General features: G+C 37.1%; 2 protein-coding genes across 3 annotated transcripts in view; one reads left to right on the top strand and one right to left on the bottom strand.

Moving 5' to 3' along the window:
- Positions 1–24,971, bottom strand: part of FBXL13 (F-box and leucine-rich repeat protein 13) — an 87,609-nt gene that overhangs the window by 18,599 nt on the left and 44,039 nt on the right. The window contains 6 exon segments of the mRNA XM_009882996.1: positions 176–259; positions 9,717–9,849; positions 12,755–12,911; positions 13,074–13,192; positions 13,838–13,935; positions 21,968–22,097. Coding sequence (XP_009881298.1) covers positions 176–259; positions 9,717–9,849; positions 12,755–12,911; positions 13,074–13,192; positions 13,838–13,935; positions 21,968–22,097 — 721 coding nt within the window.
- Positions 21,833–24,971, top strand: part of LRRC17 (leucine rich repeat containing 17) — a 16,978-nt gene continuing 13,839 nt past the window's right edge. The window contains exon 1 of one of the 2 annotated variants that reach the window (XM_009882913.1): positions 21,833–22,027. The gene's annotated coding sequence lies outside the window, so the exon portion shown is untranslated. The remainder of the gene's footprint in view (positions 22,028–24,971) is intronic. The other variant, XM_009882912.1, reaches the window with a different exon arrangement.

The raw sequence follows: 24,971 nt of genomic DNA, 5'->3' as shown, positions 1-24,971 counted from the left end.
CCTATGGCAGGGGGGTTGGAACTGGATGATCTTCAAGGTCCTTTCCAACCTAAACCATTCTATGATCCTATGATTCTATGACATACAGAGTAAAAGAAGATCAGTTTTGGACATTGTTAATTTGAAGAAATACAGAAGCTTCCAGGAAACACCAAGAAAAGAGGTGAAGTTTTACATGAATCCCAGTATCCCTGATGGTTTTGTGTTCTGATATAGAAAGTTCCTTTATTTTTCCATGGCAGCCAAGGGCTCTCAAGCCCTAAAAATTCTAGAAAAATTAATCTTAAAAATCAATACATGCAATAATATGTAATTGCTTTTAATAATTTAAGATGGTCAATAATATCCAATGCCTGTATATTTAAGCTTCTATCTAAGAATTACAGCACTTTTTAAGACATTCTTTTCAGCAGAATGCATATAGTTTATCCTCTGATTTTTGCTTGAAGTTTGTACAAGGCTTAAGAATTCTTTGCAGGAATAATTCAATTGAGAAAGCAAAAAATTAGATTTTCCTAGCCGTTCAGAAAGAAAGAAGCTGAAGAAAAGTGGCATGGTGTGAAATACTTCCACAGGACACAGACCAGGACTCTCATAAAGCAAAATACATGTACAGATTTCCTCCAAAATTTGGGTTTGAAACACCTTTTCATGAATTTTATTGTTGGAAGAAAAAATACTATTTGCTAACAACCAAATACTATCTTAAAATTGCTGCCTTTATGATGTGTTTACTGGTAACAGCTTTATGCCTACAGTTATGGTACAAGACAACATTTGAAATGCTGCAGTCACACTCATAGGGGCATGAACAAGCCCCATATTCAAGGGAGGTGAAAACTTTGGTAAATTCCTATTTTAGGAGTGCAAAAGGATCCAAAGATGCTTGTGATTTTTACTGCTTGTGCACTAGGAACAGGACCGTGTTCTGATCCTAAACTCCCTAATCTGAAGGAGAATTAAATGTTGACTGTAAAATGTATTTTGACAGTCAGAGCATAATACTTCTGTGCTTCATATCAACAAAGTAAACTTTACTGAAAAACAAAGTTATCATTTTCTTCCATATGGTTATTAAATTATCTACAATTAGGCAGCGAACAGTGCTGCACAGAGCGGAAATATCATCTTTAAAAAATAAGCAGAAGTAAATAGTGTCTGGAAGCCAGATGTGGACACTGTAATGATAATGCTGGAAGAGTGCGGCTGGAGTTCAAATTTTGCAAATTCCTGAAACCTCACAGGCTGAAAAAACCCAAAAAATGGAACAACGAAAGAGATTTCCAATCCTGGCTACTTGTGAAAACAAAGACATTTGCATATTTCTCAGCAGACACAGTTATGTAGTGACCATTACTTTCAACAGCTTCATGAAAAATCTACAGATTTCAATTTTTTGTTGACCAGAGCACTCCTATTCCAGACAAAAAAACCAATTATGTACTTAAACCCCCAATGGGGTTATGTCAGAACTTGAATTCCTTACAGCAGAGACTGATAGGGATAGGTGTGACCTCATGGACATAATTTCTTCTTACTTTTTTCTTCATTTAAAAATGGCACCACTTTAATGTACTTGGTAATAAAATACTAAAGAATATTATGAAGATTTTTTTGCTACATGACAACTAGTGCTCCTATGACTTCAAAGTTAATTTATAATCATTTTATATGATTAGAGTGACATTGAATCACAGAACTACTTTTTTTTTTTTCAGTGAAAATCAAGGTCTCCTTTGAGGTGTTTCATTGATAATTCCAGATTTGAGAAGGGGAAGAGTGACGATGTGGAAGACAAGGAATGTCACTAGGAACTATCTATCACATAGAAATGCTACAAAACTTTTATGTTTCCAAAAGTAAATCTCTTCAAACAAGCACTATGCAGTAAGTCTAATCTATATGAAATTTTTAACTATTATTTTCATATCTAACATTTATACAAAGGAGCCAATTATCACTAGTTTTATTAGACTTCCTGATTTATTCAATATCATTTCCTGATAAATAACATCAGCGATCCCCATGGAGAATACTGACCTATTTCTAGAGACTTTTACCTTCGATACTAAGCCTCCAGAGATTTTTGAAAGATACAGTCAGAGCTATCACATTATTGTTGGAACTCCTGGAAATAGATGCTTGCAAAACAGATACTGTGCAGCATAATGTTGTGGTTTGAGGACCCAAACCATGCCAGACTAGGATCACCCACACTGTGTGTTTCCAAAAATATATTTCTCCTTTAACACAAAGTTATCACACTATGTATCTTGGATCAATCTTCTGTTGCCATGGAAAAAGGGAAGACTTTGTCCTGCATCTCTTGTGTAGCATGTATATTACCAATTCCATTTAGAAAACAACTTTAAAAGAAACTTCTTCTTCTTCTCCAACAACTGTTTTTTTTCAAGTAGGTTTTTTTTTTCATTTATTTTATTACGTGAGGCCTACAAACATTTGCAGAACATAATTTATTATTACTTCACCAAGGTTTTTGTAGATGAGAAAATGAGTATCTACTGTGCCAACTGGTGATGGTCTTCTCTTGCTAGAGAAAGTCATCTGAGGCTACGGTGTACCAAAGAACAACTCTTTATTATTTATATTCACAAGCTGCAAGTCTCTGCCTTTCAACTGCAGACTGCAGCGAATGTACCATCCCTGGCTAATGATAACCATGTGCTACTCTATTTTCAAATTCTTCTGAGATTTCTGTTCACATATCTGTTTGTAACCTTAAAGGTCAGCATCTGCAATGTATATTTATGTTGCAGAGATATACAGATGTTGCTTCCTGTTCAAACCCCAAACCAAACAGATTGACCTCAAAGTGTCTCCAGTTTAGGAAGACAGCTCTTAAGAGGTATCTCCCACCTTCCATTTCTGAGCCATTTAATACCCAATGGCTCAGCTTATCCTCTAAAGCACTCAGACTTCTGCACAGAGCACCCACAGTCAGGCACCAGTTTCATGGATCAAACACTAGAAGAGAAGAATTTAACTCCTATCACACAGTATTGTTTTGCTGATAACACTACCTATGTGGCAGAACAAAGTTTAGTTTCAGATAGCAAAAACCTTCTGGAGAATGGGTAGGTTCTTAAGCAAATGTAGCTATAGTGATTCCAACACCTGAGCTAATATAAAGTTGGGTCAGATCTGTTTACAGGAGCTAGAGGGACATTTTTCTATCACAGTGCAGAAATCCCACTGTATGACTGTGTATAATCCGTGCAATAAAATTTAATTTCTGCACCTAACACCATTTGCCGTTAGACCAGATGATAACTTATGAAATATGGTTGCCAGTATTTCTTGACATTCCAGATCAGCATTCCAGATGACGGGGCTTCCATTGTAACAAAATGTCCTGTAAAAACATGGAGCCCAATTTTCTAAGTACCTTTAATTCCTAATTTGCATTGGGATTCAAGGTGTTAGCACATCTGGCATCAATTTTAATGGCTCTCTGTGTTAGCATTTCCTATTTTTATGCAGAATTAAGTTTCTAAGTCTCCAGGTCAAATTCTCTCTTTCTCTATTACCCCAAGCAAATCGGAGTGGTAACATCTGAATTTGGAGCCCACTTTAATATATTTTAACATTTCCTTTTTCCTGCCTTGGGAATGTGTGTGGTTTGTCACATCCTTTCCTTTGGAAATCAAATGCAACTACTAATTCATTTGCAGTCTGTTGCTGGTTATACCTACTGGACCTCATAATATTTCCTTCTCAACCTTTACAAGGCTCTTCCTCAGTCCTACTGGCCTAATTTTTTAACACACCTAAGTGTGGAGCCAGGCTGTGGACTCATATAGATTCAGAATCCCATTAAGAGTGCAAAGAAATTACTCTAGATAACTGTGCGAAGCCAAAATGTCACTTTTTTTTTTTTCTTTCTCTGTGATCTATTTAGAAAATTGTTATTAAAATATTAGTAAATACTAATACTACAGCCTGGCCTTGAGGACCAGCCAGGATCTGAAGAACAGCAAGTACAAACACATAAAAAAGGGAAGTTGAGCTAACTTTATTTATCAATATAACCACTACTCCAGAGTTCCCAACATTTACAAATTTCCTCAACTTTAAAGAATGACTACACACAGAAAGCAAAAAAAAAAAAAAATCTGTGGCTGATTAACTGACTTGATGTCACAGATAATTCTTGATGAGGCATTTTGGCCAGAAGAGAGAATGGAGCCTTGGATTGTTACGAGAGAATTTAATGCATGACAGTCATTGCAGAAAATGCAGAAGCAAAGAATATTTCTCTGTATACTTCATATTTCCTTTTTATCTTTGATTTCAGAAGTATATCCGGCTTCTTTGCATTTTTTAAATATTTTACCTATCTGTTATATTTCAGGCTTTTTTTTTTTTTCCTCTCTCTCATTACCACACTGCATATAATTCACCACTGATATTAAACTTCCCTGAGCCTATGTAAAGGGTATCTACTGTTTTTGTTGCTGGATGCTCTATATAACTCAGGAGCCAAATAAGTTTCTTTAACAATTCCTCTTATTACTCTTTGCTATACTGCTCCTGTCTAAATCCTGCTTGATTTAAGACACCTTCTTCCAATGTCCTGACACTTCTGTACTTAATTATTTTTTTTACGTCCCAAGAAGATGGGTGGTCCTGGCCATATGCATCAGCAGCTTGTGTTGAAATGAGGAAAGCTGGGCAGCTGCACGCTTTCAGACTCTCAGACCTGGAGCAAAGCTGCCAAAGCCGCACTGTATAGACATCAGAACAAGTTCAAAACTTTTTAACAAAAATATGGAGAGTATGAGAATAAAGCTTATAACTAAAACTGCTTCCCTAACTCATGGAAGCATTTCTACTGAGTACACTATTATAAGAAAGACAAATAAGTTTTGGCCCTAAATGCTAATGTTTCCAGCTCCGTAACAGAAGCTTAAACGCCTTGCATATATTGTAAATACCTTCACAATTCTATCTAAAATTACTTGTGATCTTATCTATGCATTCATGAACGTGTTCACCATACTCACAATTTAAAACACTCTTGTCCGTATTCCGGGGAGTTCAGAAGAGAAAAACATGAGGAAAAACAAAGAGGGATGGGAGGCTAGCTAGAAAAAAAGGGAGTTTTCTCAAAGAACTTAAAGGTAGTTTCTTCAAAGAACATCTTTGCTCTGTCTTTGCAGTTTGTTTTTCTTAAAAAGAAATGCTGTAACTGAGCTGCAAATCTTTTCATTTCTAAGTCTCTTTTAAGTTGTTTATAACTCTGAAAAACCAATTTTCTAGTACTCCAGGAAAGACAAAAAAAAGAACAAATGTCCTTCTCGCTATTAAAAAAAGTTATTGAAACCTAAAAATGTGTATTGTTTATTTTTAAAAAAACAGTTTTTGAATAAAGAAGGAAATGTAAAAGGATGAATGCTAAAATAACTGAGTGAATAAATTAATATTTAAAATGTAATTGGGGGGGGTGTTATTTAATGTTCTATATTTTGTGAGAGAAAGAGCAATATAGTCAAAGCCCTAATGAGCAAAGTACAGTAACTTCTTCAGTATGCCACCAGTTTCTCATGCATAAGGTTGACATCCTCTTCACTGGATAATATTTGGTTTTGTTAATGAATGGTCTTGGGCTTATTTATCAAGTCACGTAAGCACACATACAACTTAAACATGAGATGAGTTACTGGCCTTATTCTAGCTTGTGTTTAGAAGTTTGCCTAAGCATTTTCTCTCTACATAAAATGCACAACTTTCTACACAATACCAAAATCCGAGCGGGGGTCTGAGCAACCTGACCTAGTGAAGATGTCCCTGCTTATTGCAGGGGCGTTGGATGAGATGACCTTTAAAGGTCCCTTCCAACCTAAACTATTCTATGATTCTATGATTCTTTTTATTCAATTTCCAGTCTTTCTGTTGATGAGTAGAATCAGGACAAGGATGATAAACTTCTCTAGACATGAGAGAGACTTTTAACATATTTCTTATTAGCACTACATTTTTTTAATTACTGTGAGTCTACAGGGTACTGTAATTTATTTTTTTTTATTAACAAGATCTCTTGACAGGGACAATTCTAAGAATCAATATAGTTCTTCCAAATGCAACCCATTCCCTGAATGAAAGACAGATCTCAACAGGAACATTCATTTGTTGGGCACCAGAGTAACCACAGAAGAAGGCGGCACCAACAGTGAAAAAAATTTCCATTGTGATTGTCAGTCACACCTGAGACACAAATCTGTAAGACAATCTGACCCTACAGCATCTCTACTCCTCTATCCTTCCCTTAAGTATATGTCACCCTTATTTTTCTTTATCAGCACAACGTGATGGTGTTGGTTACTGCAGACAAAACATTGTGCTCTCTGCTACATTGTTAAAGCAGTACTTATGAAGTCTAAATTGAAAGAGATCTTAATACAACTTCATCTACATGCTAATAAAATGCATACTATAAAGTCAAAGCATTGCAAATAGTAGTTACAAAGCAGACTGCTAGATTTCCTTTTATCAAATAATGTCTTAAGATTAGAAAATGTGTTTATTATACAAGTGTGAATGTTATATACTTAAACACAGCGAACAGCAAGAACCGTAACAGTTTTGGAGCTAGTACTAGCAACCAGATCAGAAATTACAAAAATGCTAAATGGTCAGTTTCCGGGTTCATTTATCTGTCTTGTGGGAGGGAGGCAACTGAAAGCCTTAGAAACGCAGTGTAAGCAAAAGAGCTTGGCTTATTGCCGAGGTCACGGGCTGCACTCTGTGAAAAGTGGAGTAAGAAGCAACACAGCATTTTGAAAGACTCGCTGTGGCAGGCGAGGAGAAAGAAAACATTTATATTGAAACATTGGGGGACTGCAATTCAAGGCGTTACGAATTTCATTGACATATGATTTTATGATATTTTAAATTATCACATTAAATGAAATTTTCTTGGATTTCCCAACCCTCTGTATTTAGTTTAATTTATTATTACTATTACTATTGCTATTGCTATTGCTATTGCTATTGCTATTGCTATTACTATTACTATTACTATTTTCAGGCCTCCATAAAAGATACAGGCATTTTAATTACTTTTGCATATTTTAATTAGTTTTGCACAAACTCTGTGTTAGAGCCAAATAATCAACTTCTTGGTCAGAATTCTGTTTGAACGGTGACTGAGAGAATAGTCTCTACAGCAAGTTTTCTTCACAAGGTTTCTCCTAGATTTCTGTGTTCAGTGAAAAGAGTTTGTCCCAAAAGTAAAAGAAACAGCAGAACTGGCTCTGAACCCTGCACACAAGGCAGGACCTGCCAAGAACATCTAATGTGGAGGGCTGCGATGTTTAACCTGGCTCCCACACTTGCTATTTTGCTTTCCAGAGCCTTAGCAACTTGACACATTGAAGATAGTACCTTGTTAGTAATTCTTTCACTAGCAATTATTTTCTAGACCACAGCATAGAGCAGCGCCTCCGCTAGAGCTAACATTTAGGGGCTTTTACCATAAAATCTAGTCCAGGGAAAACACAATTTTTACAAATGTAAAAGTTAAAATTACCAATTTTTCAGTTTTCCTCAGGCCTAATCATCCTGGAGAAAAAAATTCTGCTTAACAAACGTTCTTTTCTGATCAACTTCACAGCCACCAAACTTCCTCTTTCTGACGGTCTCTGTTTCTCTCTTTCAAATGCAAGAATTGTCCGACCTAAGAATTACCTTTTATTAGTTACTGCCTATATATGGGCTAATACTGTACTACACACATTTCTAAAATACATAATACTCTATTACATAAAAATATTTTTTTAATTAGTTTGATGCTTGACTTTTCCCCATCTCCCAATCTCTCATATTTTGCATGGGAACATCAAAGCTTACTGCAGTGACAGAATTCAGGACCCCATGGCTGTGCCCGCACCCAGCTACAGCGCTGCAAATAACGGTACACAGCAAATGAAGACATTGGAGGCTCTGCAAATCAGCACTCACTGACCATACATGGAAAAATGAATTTTACTGCATAAGCATCGTAAACTGTATATTCCCATAAGCAAACCAGAAGACCTAAGAAAACCGACTCCTCGAGCAGTGCATCTGTGCTCAGAGCCTTAGGGGTAACGCTCCATCAGTAAGGCAGAGAAGGCATCCCACAGCCTGCCAGCAAGCACGCTACAATTATTCACAACAACTGTTACGAAAAGGGCCTGCTGAGAGATCTAGTAAGGAGTGGAAAGACTGACTCTCTGTGGCTGACAGATAGAGCTCAGAGTGTTGTGGTTAGTGGTGCAGAGTCTAGTTGGAGGTCAATAACGAGCGGTGTCCCTCAGGGGTCAGTACTGGGTCCAGTCCTGTTCAATATATTCATCGATGACCTGGATGGAGGGATAGAGTGTACCATCAGCAAGTTTACTTATGACACAAAACGGGGAGGAGTGGCTGACACGCCGGAAGGCTGTGCCGCCATACAGCGTGACCTGGACAGGCTGGAGAGTTGGGTGGAGAGAAACCTAATGAAATTCAACAAGGGCAAGTGTAGGGTACTGCACCTGGGGAGGAATAACCCCATGCATGAGTACAGGTTGGGGGCTGACCTCCTGGAGAGCAGCTCTGTGGAAAGGGACCTGGGAGTCCTGGTGGACAACAGGATGACCATGAGCCAGCAATGTGCCCTGGTGGCCAAAAAAGCCGATGGCATCCTGGGCTGCATCAAGAGTGTGACCAGCAGGTCGAGGGAGGTCATCCTTCCCCTCTACTCTGCCCTGGTGAGGCCGCATCTGGAGTATTGTGTCCAGTTCTGGGCTCCCCAGTTCAAGGACAGGGAGCTGCTGGAGAGGGTCCAGCAAAGGGCTACAAAGATCATTACTGAATTGGAACATCTCTCTTATGAGGAAAGGCTGAGGGACTTGGGTCTCTTTAGTCTAGAGAAAAGAAGACTGAGGTGGGATCTTAATGCTTCTAAATACTTAAAGGGAGGGTGCCAGGGAGATTGAAACAGTTTTTTTTCAGTGGCGCCCAGTGATACAACAAGACGTAACGGGCACAAACATAAACATAGGAAGTTCCATCCTTACATGAGGAGGAACTTCTTTACTTTGAGGGTGGCAGAGCACTGGCACAGGCTGCCCAGAGAGGTTGTGGAGTCTCCCACTCTGGAGACATTCAAAACCCGCCTGGATGCCGTCCTGTGCAACGTGCTGTAGGTGACCCTGCTCGGGCTGGAGGGGTGGACTAGATGATCTCCAGAGGTCCCTTCCAACCCTGCCCATTCTGTGGTTCTGTGATTCTGTGACTCCAAACTTCTCTGGAGATTTAAAAATTATCTTTTGATTGCCAATACCAATACCACTTCTGAGGAACTGGAATTTAAAAGATTTAGCAATAAAGTGCTTTTTGGTTTTGCAGACATGACTATTTATCAAGTTTACAAAAATGTGACGTACGTACTAATCTTTTAATGCAGTTTTGTCACTGACAACCATCATTTAAGTACTTTTTTCCCCTAAAATTAACACTTCTCATGTTTCTATATTAATATTAATGAATTCCCCTTTATATAATGGATAATTTTTTAATTATCGTTCCCAATGCCACAAGGGACTTCTCATTTGTATCGTACAATTTTCTGCATATAATTGGCTGAATAATTTTACCCATTTATTAACATATTAAGAACTTTAACATTAGAAATATCCTGAAAATCTAACCACACTAGAAAAATATTGTACTGGACTATGGTACCTTTGTGCTGTTTCTGTGACAGAAGCATCAGTGACATCAATACAATTAGTCAAATTCAGCTCTCTTAGCTTAGCTCCTGAAGAAACTTGTACAAATGGCCTTACACCTTCATCACTGATTCTTAGAGAAATGCAGGCAATATTCATAATATCCATAATATGTATTTTTCCCGCTCCATACCAGTCAATATACAATTTGCATTCAGCAGCTTACATTGTGGATAAGCAGAAATTAATAATGGTATTTTTTAATAGCATTTTAAATCCAAATAGGAGTCAGAATAATTAATGGCTGGATTAGAAAGATGATGCTCTTTGGAACTGCTGAAAACCAGAACTTTCTGGAAAAAAGCCTGTTGGACATTTTGAGAACTTCCATTAGGTCCAACACTCAGATATGATAGCATCCCAAAAGACAGAGCTCAGAAAACATGTTTAGAGCGTATCAGAACCCGTTTAAACATTTCAGAGTAGTATTTGTTTCAGTATCTTTGTTAATTTAAAGAACTGAAATAATTTAAAGGAAAAATGATCTTCTAGCACAGAGGTAAGTGATAGGTAGTACATGTATGTAGTAGCTGTTCTGTACACATGCATGAAGAGTTAACCTGAGTGGTAACTCTCCTCGGAGTGTTCCACTTAATCAACTGCATGTCTCACACATGAATCACTAACTCATACTACACAAAGGTTATAAAAATTCAGTAGATAGATAGAAAATCTTTTGGCCAAGTTGGGATGATTGGAGAGCTGACTACAATTTAGGTAAATCTTTCAATTCAGTTCCTATCTCTGGTATGTTTAACATCACTCGTACACTTAGCTTTTCAATGCATCCCCACTATATTTTCTATGTTCCTTGACAAATAAAAAATTAATCCCAGAATTCTGTAGGATGGAACCGTATTTTGGCTTGTACAGTTTGTTGTAGCACAAATAATCTTTGTAAATCTCAAAGCCCTAGAAACATATGGGTAAGAATAGCACTACTAATAGAATGACAATGTGAACAGAGCCTCGTTGTGCGACCACAAGCTATAATTCATAAAGTGTTAAAGTAATCACTCTGCAATATTTCAGCCACTGTGGTAGTTTTGGTGTTATTGCACAGTGCAGTTGTTTTGCATTCAAGATAGATAAATTTAAGAAATATACCTTCAGAATAATTAACTTGCATAAAGTCTATAGGGAATGCAGAGCCTGGCAAGATAGTCAATTGAATTAAAAAAAAATTAACTCTGTAACCACACAGAGCTTGAGGGCTGAAATAGTGCCATTATAACTTTTGAAATAATTGTGCTGTGAATACACGTGCTAAGTTTCTCTAGTCAGGTGATTAACTGTATAAGAACACAGGCCACACACTGCTTTACCAGAAATGAAGATAACAAACTGGGAAAATATGCCAAGGGTATGAGCCATCACATTGCCTGAATCCATTTCTAGACACCTTTTTACTCACTTCTCTATTATTTCTTAATTCTAATAATCATTATCAGTTAATTTTCTTTCTTCATTTTTCACATGCAGTCAAATACTTCCTGTAATTTAAGAATTTTGAATTGTTAGATTTGCTCTCTCTGTTCCTTTCATTTCTCAAAAAAAAATTCCATATGACTAAGTTAGAAAAGCTTGGACTCTTAGACTAAGAGAAAGTGACAATGAAAACAGAGGAAACTTACTAAGAGCACTAAGATGACTACGCATCTCAAAATCTGTTCTGAAGATGCTACCACCAGTATGGGGCTTCCCTTGATTTCTGTGAGAAATTCCTAAATGCTTCTAACTCAGAATGTGAACTTTTATAGCAATGCATTGTCCAAATAAGAGAAACATAAATACTACCAATTCCCCTTTTGTAGTTCCATATCTCTTGAGAGACCCTTAACTGAATTTAGATATGTTACAATCTATAACTTTGTTAATGCTCAAACTTTAACAAGTGTCTGCAAAAGCAATTAAAAAAAAGTGCATAGTTTAACAATAGCTTTACAACTGCTTAAAAAGTTTTGTTAAGGTAATTCAGCAATTCTTTAGCAGTAGAGACAGTAGACACATGTGCAAACACCCTCACAGCCCAAGATCTGGCTAACAGACTGGAAAATCCAGCCTTCTAAATGTTAAACCAGAAAATGCAGGCAGCTGTCCCACCTGCTCAGCTCAACTACCACCATGATGTCATGGTATTACTCCAGCACTTCTCAGCGCATCTACACACAATGTTACCCGATTTTTATACAGCATCAACAGACACAAAAAGCACTTTAGTTACACATCAAAGCAGAATCCCTAAAACTTCACAGGACATCAGAAATTTTAACATAAGCAGCATTTCTAGCTTCTTTGTATTGTTTTATAGGTCTGTTGATTTTCAAATGTTTGGAGGTTTTGCCTTCCCTGTCCCCTCCTGCCCTTAACTCCATCACCGTGTCGCAGAACAGGGAACAAGCACGCAGCCTTGGAAGCCCTTTCATCTGTTTTAGTTTCTACTGATACATGACACACTTGAAGTGGAAAACAGTCTTCACATAAAATATACCCTTCCTCTACAACATAAATTACAATGTTGTCTTGGTAATCGTAAAAAAAAATGGCAGTTTTGTTTAAATCTTAGTACTAGATAGTGATAAAGTATTATTTTAATATTCACAACATTAAACAATATCCAAATTCTAATAGAGTTTTGGCACTGGCATTCTCTTCATTTATCATTTTCATCTTCTTCGTAGCCACATTCCACACATTCCAGCACTAAAATATGCCATGGCTATTAAGTAATGTTACACCTACAGTTGATTTCTTTTGCTTGAACTGGACTAATAATTAATGGATTTTTGAACGCATGACACAGGAACAAAAAACTACCTGTATAAAATATTTTTTAAAATATTAAAATAGATGTATTAACATACTAAGAATTTACTTTTAAAACTGAAAGATGTGCTAACACGACCAATTATGAGTATAATTAACTTCACTAAAATTCCTTCACAATGGTTTACAGAAATCTGGATGTGATATAGTACCTTATGCAGTCTGATATGTTCAGGACAAGAATATGGTCCAATGGTGAAATCATCTTAAGAGCAGCATCTGTCAACTTCTGGCAACCAGCCATATGAATGTGCCTGATGTACCATTTACTCATCAACTTGAAACGTAAATGAGTAATTCAGTCGTTTCCTGTTGAAATATATAAAGATGTAAGTTACACATCCAACATACATAAAGAGCCTGATCCAAATACCCACTGAAATCAGTTGAGAGATTCTTCTCTGTTTCAAATTATCCAAATGAATTTTAAAAATGTATCAACCTAATAATTTTGTGAATTATTGTACTAACTTTCAATGCTGACCGTGACAAGTTAACATTCAGTGAGGGCTTTAAAAGTTGTATCAGAAAGATGTGGAGAGACAGGAAAGACAACAGACACTACCTGTTAGCATTTTTCAAACAGAGCCATCAAAGGGAAAAAATAATGGAAATAAAATATTCATATACCTATGCTGTCACGTAACAGAAGATCAGCAAATATTCTGCATATAATACCAAATACAATTTCAAACAAATAGTTATAATCCATTTTAACAGTAAAACAGTAACTTCTAGACAATGAGTAGTATATAAACAACTGAAATTCTCCATATATTTATTATGTTTGGTAACACAAGGAAAAGAAGTAAGTAACTGCAGACATGAAGTATGGCAGACACCCGAGACGGTGATGTAGTTAACAATCGCTTTTGCAGAAGCCTGAAAATTCTTTTTTGATTGGCAAAATCAGTAGCAGAATGCTGTTCTCAATGTATAATATTTGCTTTAACACTGAAAAAAATGAAAAAAATCTCATTTATAAACTGGAAGACCATAATTCAGCCGTACCTAAGTAGCAAAAGAAGACAAGACAAGTGAAATTTTCTGAAAATGAATGCAAGTGAGCAATATTTATAAATATAATCAGATAATAGTTCTAAAAAATCTTTTAGGAGAGAAGTATTCCACTTAAATTGTATCAGCATAACTTTCTTTCAAGGCAGTTGAGAGGATAACCCAGTTCCAACATCAGAAAATTTCTCAAAGTACAGATTTATCTTCAGTTTCTCACTTGAATACACCTGTTTGTAAGAGCTGGCATTTTGTTGATCAACAGATCTTGAATCCTACTGCAGCCATTGGCAACATTTCTGAAGCCATCAACTGAAATCTAAGTAAGAAATAAAATATTTATGTCTTAGCAAGCCTAACAAAAACAATACAGGAAAGGCTTGAGATCTTTTCAATACTTTAAATTCATAGGCACCTAGACACTCACTAAAACAAGAAATGCATTAATCCCATTAAAAGAAAAACAGATGCCTGAGGTATACATATTATTCTCAAATTTTAACAACATAATCCAAATCCAGGATTTTCTCCAAAAACATCTATACTAAGCAAGCAATAGTAAGGTACAACCATTTCTAAAGTCAATGCCATTTATAGGAGCAGCAGTGAATGTCATAGTAACACCCTTCTACCTTTGTTTTCCCAACCTTATTAGGTATTCACACAAGGCAAATGCTCACATCTAGTTTGAAGCAAGGTTTGAATGTGGTAAAATAATAGTCATTGTTTTTTCCAGATCCACAGTAAAATGTGTGTTAAATTCAGACAGGTTATTAAGAAAGATCCTATGCAATCACAATAACATGCAGGTCTTTCACAAAATCCTTTATGTAGGACCACATCACCAACTCTGCACACGCTAACAGAGCAATATTCAGTGAAAGTGTGAATGGACAGATGGATCTGTCAATTCAGTTAATTCCCTTTATCGCTCCAGGGAGTGACTCCAGGGAGTCAGTTCTTCAATTGCCCAAATTCAGTAGATGTCACTTCACTCTTTGGCATACAAAGTAGTTGCTTTGATATATAAATCCTGTGTAAAGCACAGGACAGTTTCCCTTTAGCCCCATGTTCTACAGACAACGTGGATGTGAAGCATTCCCCCCTGTGAAATAGTCCCCCCTTATAGTCGCATGTAGAGCTCTCACTGTTTCCCAGGGGGTTGAAGTTGTACAATACAACAGCCCTGTGCCACCCAAACTACAGCTGTGCTCCGCACCGGGAATTCGTTTGCAAAACACCCACAAAAAAAGCTGTCTGGCATCTTCTTCTGGGTACCAAATAAGGCCTGAGGAGGCAAGAATCCAAAGGAGGAAACTTCACAGATAAAGTATACCGGGAGGGATTCTTGCTGTGCCATAACTCTCCAGCTGCTGCAGAAGCCGAATTCACTTAGTTACAGTGCTTAGGGGGAGTGGCAGCATAAAACACAGACTTTGCTTAGGGTATGCATGTTGTGTGACAGTGGACACCGTTAGCAGACAGGAGATGATAGTCACAGAAAAGCAAGCCAGAAGCTAAGCAGCAGCTAATCAGCCATCAAACATCAGTACGGCAGCGCTGCACCAGAAGATGCTTCCAGTTCCTGCACATGCAGCCTCCAGCCTTTGTAGCACATTTGACTGCTCCCCACGGCTATGTATGACTGGAAAGAAGGGTCAAGCACTCGAGCATTGAGTGGGGGGGTTCACACATTGGGCTTCTGGATCTTCTTTTTGCAATCTTAACGGTTGGGGTCTTTTTGCATGTGAGGTTTTTTTCATGAACTGAGTATCTGACTTCAAGTTATAATCAAGGCAGACTGTCTTTTCTTTTCTGGCATAATGCCTCATCTTTTAACTTATGGCCAGGTTGGCTTGCTCTTTATTTTCAGGCTGGAGTGGCCTTTTAAACAGATTCTTTATAAATTGTTTTAAATATTTGAATGTTAAATGTCTTGTCTCTCTTTCTGAAGGGATTGTGGCAGTCTTTACACTTTTTCCCTTGTGTGTGTGTGGGTGTATCAGCAGTAGAGGGGAATGGGCTACATGTCTGACAGATGTGTTCTTAGGCTTAAAGTGTTTGTGCAGGTCTCATGTCCAGACAGGCAGAATATGGTGTGGCTGATGACATGCACTGGTACTGTTAGCACCGTGGATGCAAATAGTCCAATGCGTTTTAAGCTCAGGGCAAGTGTAGCATGAATGCTTCTCCTACACTGGGTCTGTAACAGCCTGCAAAATAACAGAGTGAAAACCCCAAGATCAAAATAACTATAGAAAATATTTTACAGGTAATGAAAGGTGATATAAATCCCATCAAATATGAGTTCAAACTGAAAGAGTGAAGATTTAGATTAGATATGAGGAAGAAATTCTTTACTCTGAGGGTGGCGGGGCACTGGCACAGATTGCCTGGAGAAGCCGCGGATGCTCCATCCCTGGAGGTGTTCAAGGCCAGGCTGGATGGGTCTTTGAGCAACCTGGTCTAGTGGGAGGTGTCCCTGCCCATGGCAGGGGAGTTGGAACTAGATGATCTTTAAGGTCCCTTCCAACCTAAACCATTCTATGATTATACGAACTACTCTCTGTCAGCTGCCTGTGGTCAAGGTCAGGCATGATATGGTGTAGCTGTGTACCCCTGGATCAGGCTCCTCTAAAAACAGCTCCTCTTTACAATATAAAGAAAGAGCTGAAGAAAGAAAAGAAGCAAAATTGTAGGGGGCAGGAGGGAAGGCTGCTGGAAAGGATTATACAGAAAGATAACCATTTTGTAACCACATGCTGGTCAGAGCATGTAGAGCCTGTGGGTGCACTCCAGGCTCTCACACCCCCTCCAACTGAGACACATCTGCTAGACAAAAGAACACCATGACCTTGGGAATGCGGCTGATGTCGGTAACACATTGGTGAGAATCTGCAGACAGTACTGCAGATCTCACCCATCAGCATGGTTAGGTTGGATTTGCCTACCCCAAATGATTGCAAAACAACCAGTACTAGTGTAGAGCTACTAGGGCAAAGGCAATCCTCTTTTCAACCGGCAGTGATCACCAGAAGGTAAAAAGTCAGCATGGAAAGATGTGTGCTACTTTTCAGGACAGAATATGAAATTTGGTTGTCCAAATTTTATGGTTTTACTCACTATTTGTATAGTAACACAGGACAATGTTATCCTATCTCCAGTTTCCTCAACACAAAACCTGCAGTCTGTAGAAAGGGATTAGCTTGAATTGTGAACATCACACAAGCAGCTGCCTGAGGGAGCTACTGGGAAATCTCCATTCTCTGCTGGTCCAGAAGCACTAATTGCTCTAACATGGAATGACCAATTCATTCAATTAAGAGTTTACCTAACCCTGCAACAGACCTCCTCACTGTGGGCTCTTAAACGGCACAACAGCAGAAGACAGCACATTTCTACAACACGCACCAAGTAGTTTAGTATGTTAAAGTGAAAGAAATCACCCCCTAGAAATTTCAGTTTGAGAGGTGAAGTTCTGGTAACTGAATCTTGTTCCTGGCCTGTATACTACAAAGAGCAAACCATTCCCAATAGAAGAGAGGGTATGTTACATCATGCAGTTTGTTGTAATACACGGCAATAACGCTGTCCATAGTAATCGAGCATGATGCCTTTTCAAAAGCAGGCTGAGGTTTTCACTCTTCTAAAAAATCAGCCACAGTTTGTTAAGCAGTTTTAGCACACTTTAGCCATTATGACAGTAGGATTTCCCCTTGTAACTGCTGAGCAGATTTGCTATAATGAGAAGGAATAACTCTGCTCCCAAGGAACAGTCACTCAGAAGCTGAGATAGTGCAGAACATGGCATATTCAGCTATGCTTACAGTTCAAACTGAAGAGATTTGTAAGTCTCAGTTCAAATGCATGCACCTGTTGCAACCAACAACTCACTCCTATGACTGCTAATCAAAGGAAGGTATGGAGCTTAACGGGGCCCGATGCCAATTGTTTTGGGGATTTCTTTTTTACCATGAACACATTTATAACTGTCAAGAGTACCTACTGAGGTTGGTGGTCACAGTTAGATACAGAGAGTAGGAATACAAGATCCCCCGTGTCTAGGTACCTAAAATTCAGATGCAAATAAAATTACTGATGGATCTTAGTTACATTGCTTTACTTGTTGCTTTGGCCAAGATTTTAAAAATATCACTGAAAAAAACCTAAATGCAGACTCAGGAGCCTATTTTTACTGTCTTGACTTTGCATATGTTAGCCATTTAACCAAGCAGTAAGATAAATATTTGCGAGGCTTACAGGTTGTTCTGATAATTGTAGACGAGGAATCACGGTTGAGAGGACTTCAAAATCAGGGAAATAGGTAGGAAAAATGCTAAATCAAGAAAGTGCCAATAATGATGATGATTTAAAAAACAGACTGCAAATGCTAAAGCCTTTGTTTACTCCACTGAAATTAGGAATATAACTGAGGTGTCTGTGTTAGACAATTATGAAACCTGGGAACTCTGTATAGCAAACAAAGAGCAAGAAAGATCCCAAAATAGGTCAGACCTGAAAAAGCCTGAATCACCTCTGGAGACCTATCTCCCTCTTTAATTGTTATATAGACAAATTAAGATAATTGTCTAAGCACTACCTTAGGTTAGATAGCTAAAATTAAGTGAAATTCCCATTCTCAAAAGGACAGATAATAAGTAACAGGTAATCAGATCAAACTCAACATGTTGAGTGACAGAAATAGCATATCTGTTTCTGGAATTCAGTAATGATTGCATAACGTTAACTGCAGTCTAAAGGACTTTTAATCTCTTTGTCTGGAAAAACACTGTTTGCTTAACATAGCCATTTGATACCACAAATAGCAGCAATTTAGTGTTTTCCTCCATGCAAGCCAAAAGCAATTATACTGAAGCAGCTAATAATACCCCTGCACAGACTGTTTCAGATTTTTTTTTTACTTGAACCCTTTTCTAACTTAACTGGATAATGGATCTCAGGCATCAGGTTGAAAAACTTCCAGTGTGAAACATGTCTTCAGATAAGATTCAACTAAATTAGTCAACGTTTAGATGCTACTGCCATATCATATGTATTTGTCTTATTTTTCTTTATTCCTAGAACAAAGAAATCTTAATCTTAAATTTCTTTCCTAAAGCCCCTATGGGTTATCTACGCAACTTCTGGCGTATATAATTGAACTCTTGAAGACAAGGTGTAGAAATATGAAATTTTGTGCACATTTTAGTAAAACAGTTGTTTTCTCAACTGACTTGGAATTTCAATGTTTAATAGATTACCTCAAGAGTTAACAGCTTGACCCATGAATTAGTGTTAGGAATAGGCATACAGGGAATTTTTATTCAGGTTTGGGCTTATTCGCTGCACATACAGTACTGCTTTAAAATTCCTTTTTTCTCCCCCTGAACTGATTGCATCTGTGGTATCCACCTTGCAAGGCAGAATGCTGTCAGCAGCTCAGGAGGGATTTTGAAGAAACATTATTCTATGATTCTAGTATTATCAATGCACTGTGAGTGCAGAAACTTGAAAATCAGTGTTCAGGGTGGAGGAAGTACTCTTGTGGTGCACAAAAGGCTTTTTTTTTTATTTATTCTGTGTTTGTCAAGAATGATAAAATGAATTGTGACATCCTTTCAGATGTTTGGCACATTACATTGGTGGCTTGCCTCCACATGTTATTTTTCTTTTAATTTTCCACTGTCCAAAAATATCTTATATTAACAAAATCCTGAATTAGTGTATTTCTAAAAATATAGGATAGTGCATGTGTAATTTATAATAAAGTATTCTTCTGTTACACGAGTTTGTACTCAGGAAATGTAAACAATGAGTCCTCTTCAATAAATAAAGAGCACTGCTCAGATTTTTCTCCCCAAGTGATGGCCCCTTTTTGCTGCTTCATATGTCTGAAGAAGCCAGAACTTGATAGTAGCTGCCAAAATAAGAACTCTCCCAATGAAACCAAGCAGGAGGAACTCAGATGGTGAAAACTAGTGAAGCCTACACATTTGCCAATAGCTCCTCTGACAGCTCCACAAACACTGCAGGATGTCAAGAAATGAAAGGGTCAAATTTATTCTTCCCAGTGGCTTGTGATCTCTTATCCAGCTGTTGTAAACCACAGCAATTGATAAACCGCTCTACCACATTTTGGGCCAGAATAGTTCCAGTCTGAAAATCAGTCATAGATGTTGGCACCAAAAATAAAAGGTCAATTTCTTTGCAAATCTCCACGTTTCTAATTTAATTGAAAATATCTCTCACCAAACTGTTCTAGTTGTATAATCTCAATCTAATATGTTGGTAAATGACACACAATTGCTTTATAATATATTTATGCTTCCATCTTTTCAGTTTTGTGTCTAATAGCAGAAAATTTTCCACCTATACTGTTCAGTTTCAGAAGCAGGACAAAGAAATCTTATGCTTTCTAGGTAATTCTCTGAGAATATCAATGATGTAACAGGACACCTTTTGAGCATCTATTTTTATGAAAATCTCTTGAAACTCACTAATGAAAATATTTACCACAACCGTAATTACTGAGATTTTATGCAAAATCCCATACCTACAATTCATCCAGTATTATTATCGTGTATTAATATAATAGTCAAAGGAAAGCCTGCCTTGTTTTATGAAAGCGGACTAGAGTGCTTAACTCAGTTTTCTGCCTAACTATGTTTTAACAAGCTATTCAAATGCCCTGGCCCTCAAGTTGCCACTTGCAAAATCATTAGCACAATCACCCTTTTCACAGATGGGCTTTCTAAATAGATGTTCAAATCCTAGAGTAGTAATGGTAATATAAGAACTCATATAAAAAGAATTGTTATGTTAAAGTGAAGGAAAAACAGGACACATGAAAAAACAGGAAAAATTTTTATTCTACAGAATACATATTCTGTTCTGTAAAACACTTTTTAGCATAATTTAAATGTTTATACTATAGCTTCACTACATTTTTCTAACTAATTTTGGAACATTAGCCTTACAGAAGTTCCCTTTGGTTTAGTTCATCCAATAAGGGGTGTGGGGGGGGAGAATTCTATCTTATTAAAATGCTTTCTGCAACAGTGATGCAATTTGATGCTCTTTTCGGTTTTAACTGTTAACTGAAGTACTCAGTCATACTCATTAAGCGCTGTTCCAGAATTGTGGGGAAACCCAAAATGGAGGAAGCTGTGGAATCCCTTTCAGAGTTCTCAAATACACTGGCGAGCAAACCCACTTTCCTCTGGAAAGGGGAGGATCGTGGTTTTCCCAGTTCGATGATGATGACTTTTCTCTGACTCCTCTTCAGCCATGCTTTCTAAAGGCAGATCCTTGCAGCTCATGATTATACTTCTGAACAAGCAGGAATGTTGGTTTTGGAAAAAATAACCAATTACTGGCATTTTGAAAAAGTAACTCAGAGGTAGGTAGTTCTTAATTTTCCTCTAACCTCAGCCCTCATTGCAAATTTCACACTCTCACCGCACAATATGCTCAGCATGATTCTCAGGAAGAAGAAACAGACACTCAAAGTAAAGAGCAGCCAGAACAAGACTGTTGCCCTCTCTGCCTTCATCCCTGGTTCTGCAAAGCTTTTGTTAGATGGGAAGTTAAATCTCTGTATTCCTCAGACTCCATCTCTTTATCATTCCACGTGTATTTTGTGATTTGGAGAATCTGCTCAGTGTATAAAGAAATATATGTGGGAGTCTTTATGAAAACATTGGCAGACTTTTATTGCCTTACAGTTTGGCATTTCATATTGCTTTTCCAGTACGTTTCAAGATACAGTATGCATTTGAAAGTTTCTAAAATAGTACCAGAATCTAAACCTTGGTTTTTCTTAGAAGTTTAGTAGGAGACTAAAATAATCCAAAACATTAACTATTTTTAGAATGCAGTTACAAATACTACTTCATATGTTAAACCATTACAAAGTAGTAACAAAATTTCACTTTTTAATTAACTTCCTTCTTAGGAAATCAAATGTAAATTCTGATTTTTCCAGTGCAGGGTGGTGGGGGTGGTTTTTTTTTGATATCTTAGTAAAAACTGCATTTTCAAAGCTCCTGATTTAAAATCCTAACTAATCATGACATAGAATTAGTCTATTTATGGCTACAAAAAGCAAGCCTTGTTCTCATTATGCAGTAAGTACTAGCTGTTTATAGATCTGACAGTTTGTTGGAAGCGATCCAAACCTATAGTGCTATTATTCCTTAGTAAAATTTAAACAGCTGTACTCGTGTAATTCAAAACCCTGGAAGTCTGCTGCAGTGCTTGTTCTACTTCAGTATACCATGAATGCAGGATGCAGCCAGTCATATGAAGGATTCTCTTCTTCACAGAATGAAAGAAAGACGTGAACTACAAACTTGAATGCAACCTGAAAGGTCCAAATAGATGAGCTTGTGACAGCCTTTTCCAGACCCCAGGTACGGTAAACCTTTGTCTCTGAATTTTCTGCAGTGAGCTAAACTCAGATGCTGTAAATTGGGGAAGCTGCTTTGTAAAAAAAAAAACCAAACAAAAAAAAAAAAAACCCAAAAGAGAACAAATTATTACAAGGGTATGTTACAGAATCAAAAGAACATAAAATACCATAGTTAAAGTATTCTGAAAATTACGGTAAAGAAAAGATGTTCGATATGAAGTAGAATTATCTCCTTGCTGAAGTTTGAAAGTCCCTTTCTTCTGCTGTACTTTTTCCTTTGCTCCTTGTATTGCAAATTACTGGGGAATAGCACTATCACACAATATATTTCAACATATGAAAACAGTATCATTTTAAAGTTATCTCAAATAACTGCAAGAGCATGCTTTTTTAATTAACTGGGATTTTTGTGTGCATACTTTGAAAGCTAATAGACTTTTCAGTATAAGTTTGCTGGACTGTCTTTGCCATTGATTTTACAAGCAGTGCCTGCTGGAAATGAAAACCAGAACTCTATCAAAGGACGTTAAAAGCATAAATGTACAGTTAGAGTTTCTCAAGTCATATAATTATTTACAAGAGCACTATTAAAAGAATCTGAAAAATTGAAAGAGATACAAAGGGAATTATCCAGAAGTGAATCATCCAATGTTAGATTTTGATCAGTTCTTTTGGAAAACATTTCTTTATGCTAAACAGTTGAAAGAAAGCAAACTTTGTAAGTGGAAAATGTTAATCAACAGCACTCTGTAAAAGCAAGAATCTATATTCTGAATACACTGACGTTTCCATCTGCAGCTTTGGTTTATAACATACTGAAAACTATTCATTTTACCAAGCTACATTTCTAACTGGAATAAGTAACACTTGCCACAAGCCCCACAAATGAAAGCACACAGAAAATTAAAACCTAGAATTAGGACCTATTGCTCTGGTAGACATTTAGTTGTAGGGATATAGTCATGCAGTTCTGCAAGTCAGCAAAAATAGGCATTTTGAAGAAGGATGGGAACACCCACTGAGGAACTGACTGCTTAAGGAGTGGCATACGTTTTTGGAACTGACTTTATACTTTCAATATAGAGTGGGGAAACATGCTAACTTGAACTGAACACCAGAGAAAAGAAAAAAAAAAAAGAGATAGGAAGCTGAAAAAGAACGTTATTGTATAAAAAAGGACCCTAGAAAAATATTAAATTAAATATAAGATTACATTTCATGAAAAAAAAAGCAAAACCAAGACACACAATGTGCATCAGAATCAGACATTAGAATATAAAGTCATGTGTTTGTGGTGCATTTTTTTTAGATGGAAACATTTAATTCATATTAAATACAAAAATAAAAGTATCCTTCTTTGTAGAAGCATAAGCCTTTTTGCATTTTAGTGACATATTCCACAGAAATGAGTGGGGAAAATCAAACTCAGAGGGAGTACACTTCCAAACTTATCAGACAAAACAGACAACAAATTAAGAGACTGGTTTTTATACTCCGGTAGTTCTGAGTCTTTTTAAAGTATATGTTGCTACGAGGCTGCACAATTTAAGACACAGAGAAGCCTTTTTCAATGCTTTTTGAAGACTGTGATCAAAACCTTCCAATACTTTTGAAGAGATACTGATTGTCTTTACAGGGCATATGACCCATATTTATGACCTGGGAATTTTAGCACATGCCTTCTTCTGCCATTTTTAAAGGGACAGCTTTCTTAAAACTTAAGCTCGAGCACAGGGACTACTAAAAATCCTTGGTTTGTGTTACAGATAAATTCTGCAGGAATTCTGTCATTCTGTTTTTTCAATTAATTCAAATTAATTAACCTTCTGACATTTATTCCTGATAGATAATATTCGTGTCTACCATATGCAACAGAAACACACCTTTTGAGAGGGAAATTGTAGCTGATTATGTGTGTTGTGTAATACGAAGGTCAAAATGCTTGTATGGAAAGAAGAGAATCAAAAATGACCAAACAGTTCTGAGCACACTCAGCCTACACTTCACTTGTTCCTTGTTCCAATAACGGATCTCTGATATACAATAGCAAAATTCACATGCAGCATTATGAAATGCAATACTGCCACCTCTGAGAACTTTGTATTAGTTACTTTATTACACGGGACCTGTGGTGAGCTAATGCTTTTGAGATGGCTTGTAAAATGTTTATGAAATTTGTCTGCTATCAAAGTCTTCACAGGACAGCAACTTTTTGTACATCTCCATAATCTCAGAAACAATGGGCTTTGCTTTTTGTCCAAAAATTGTCAATAAAAACAGTGGTATCCCACGGTTTTAAATCAGAAGCATCATGTGTGACTGGGAAAATTTATTAACAAGGTACAAGTTAACTGAAAAATATATTTTGTCAGTGCAGAATTTTTCTTTTTGTTTTAAACATTTTATTGCATCCAAAGCTTCACCTACTCTGGAGAATTCTTTCTTGGGTACGTGCTATTTACCCATCAAAAGAAATGAACGGTTCTGACTTTTGATGGCAACAGCATGCTCAGGTAAGCAGAACAACAGTCGCTGAGATTAGCTATAGAACAGCTGTTCCAAACCAACATAAATATACAGAAATTTGAAAAGAAAAATATCAGCCAACATGGAGAAAACACAGGTTACGATAAAAATAATACTGATGAAGAGATGCATGCTAAGATTGGAGACATTAAATGGAAAAAATTGCCAAAACAAATGTTAGTTTTATGACGATATGGCATTATAGACTAAGGAAAGCCAAAGTCAAAATGTATTATGCAAATGCCAACAAAAACCATGTTTCTGGACTTTGTGGGACTGATGTTGGAAAAAAAGGCATTAGTTTTCCTCACAGCAAAGAGAAACAATGCACAGCTATCTTCAAATCTACATACATCTTTGAGGACCAGCATGCCTCTTTTCCTTTATGGCAGCTTTTAATGCAGCAGTTCTACCTACCA

The sequence above is a fragment of the Charadrius vociferus genome, unplaced genomic scaffold, assembly GCF_000708025.1.
Source record: "Charadrius vociferus isolate BGI_N301 unplaced genomic scaffold, ASM70802v2 scaffold32, whole genome shotgun sequence".
NCBI lineage: Eukaryota > Metazoa > Chordata > Aves > Charadriiformes > Charadriidae > Charadrius > Charadrius vociferus.
Note: the sequence above shows the minus strand (reverse complement) of the source record. Positions and strands in the feature narration are given on the sequence as shown.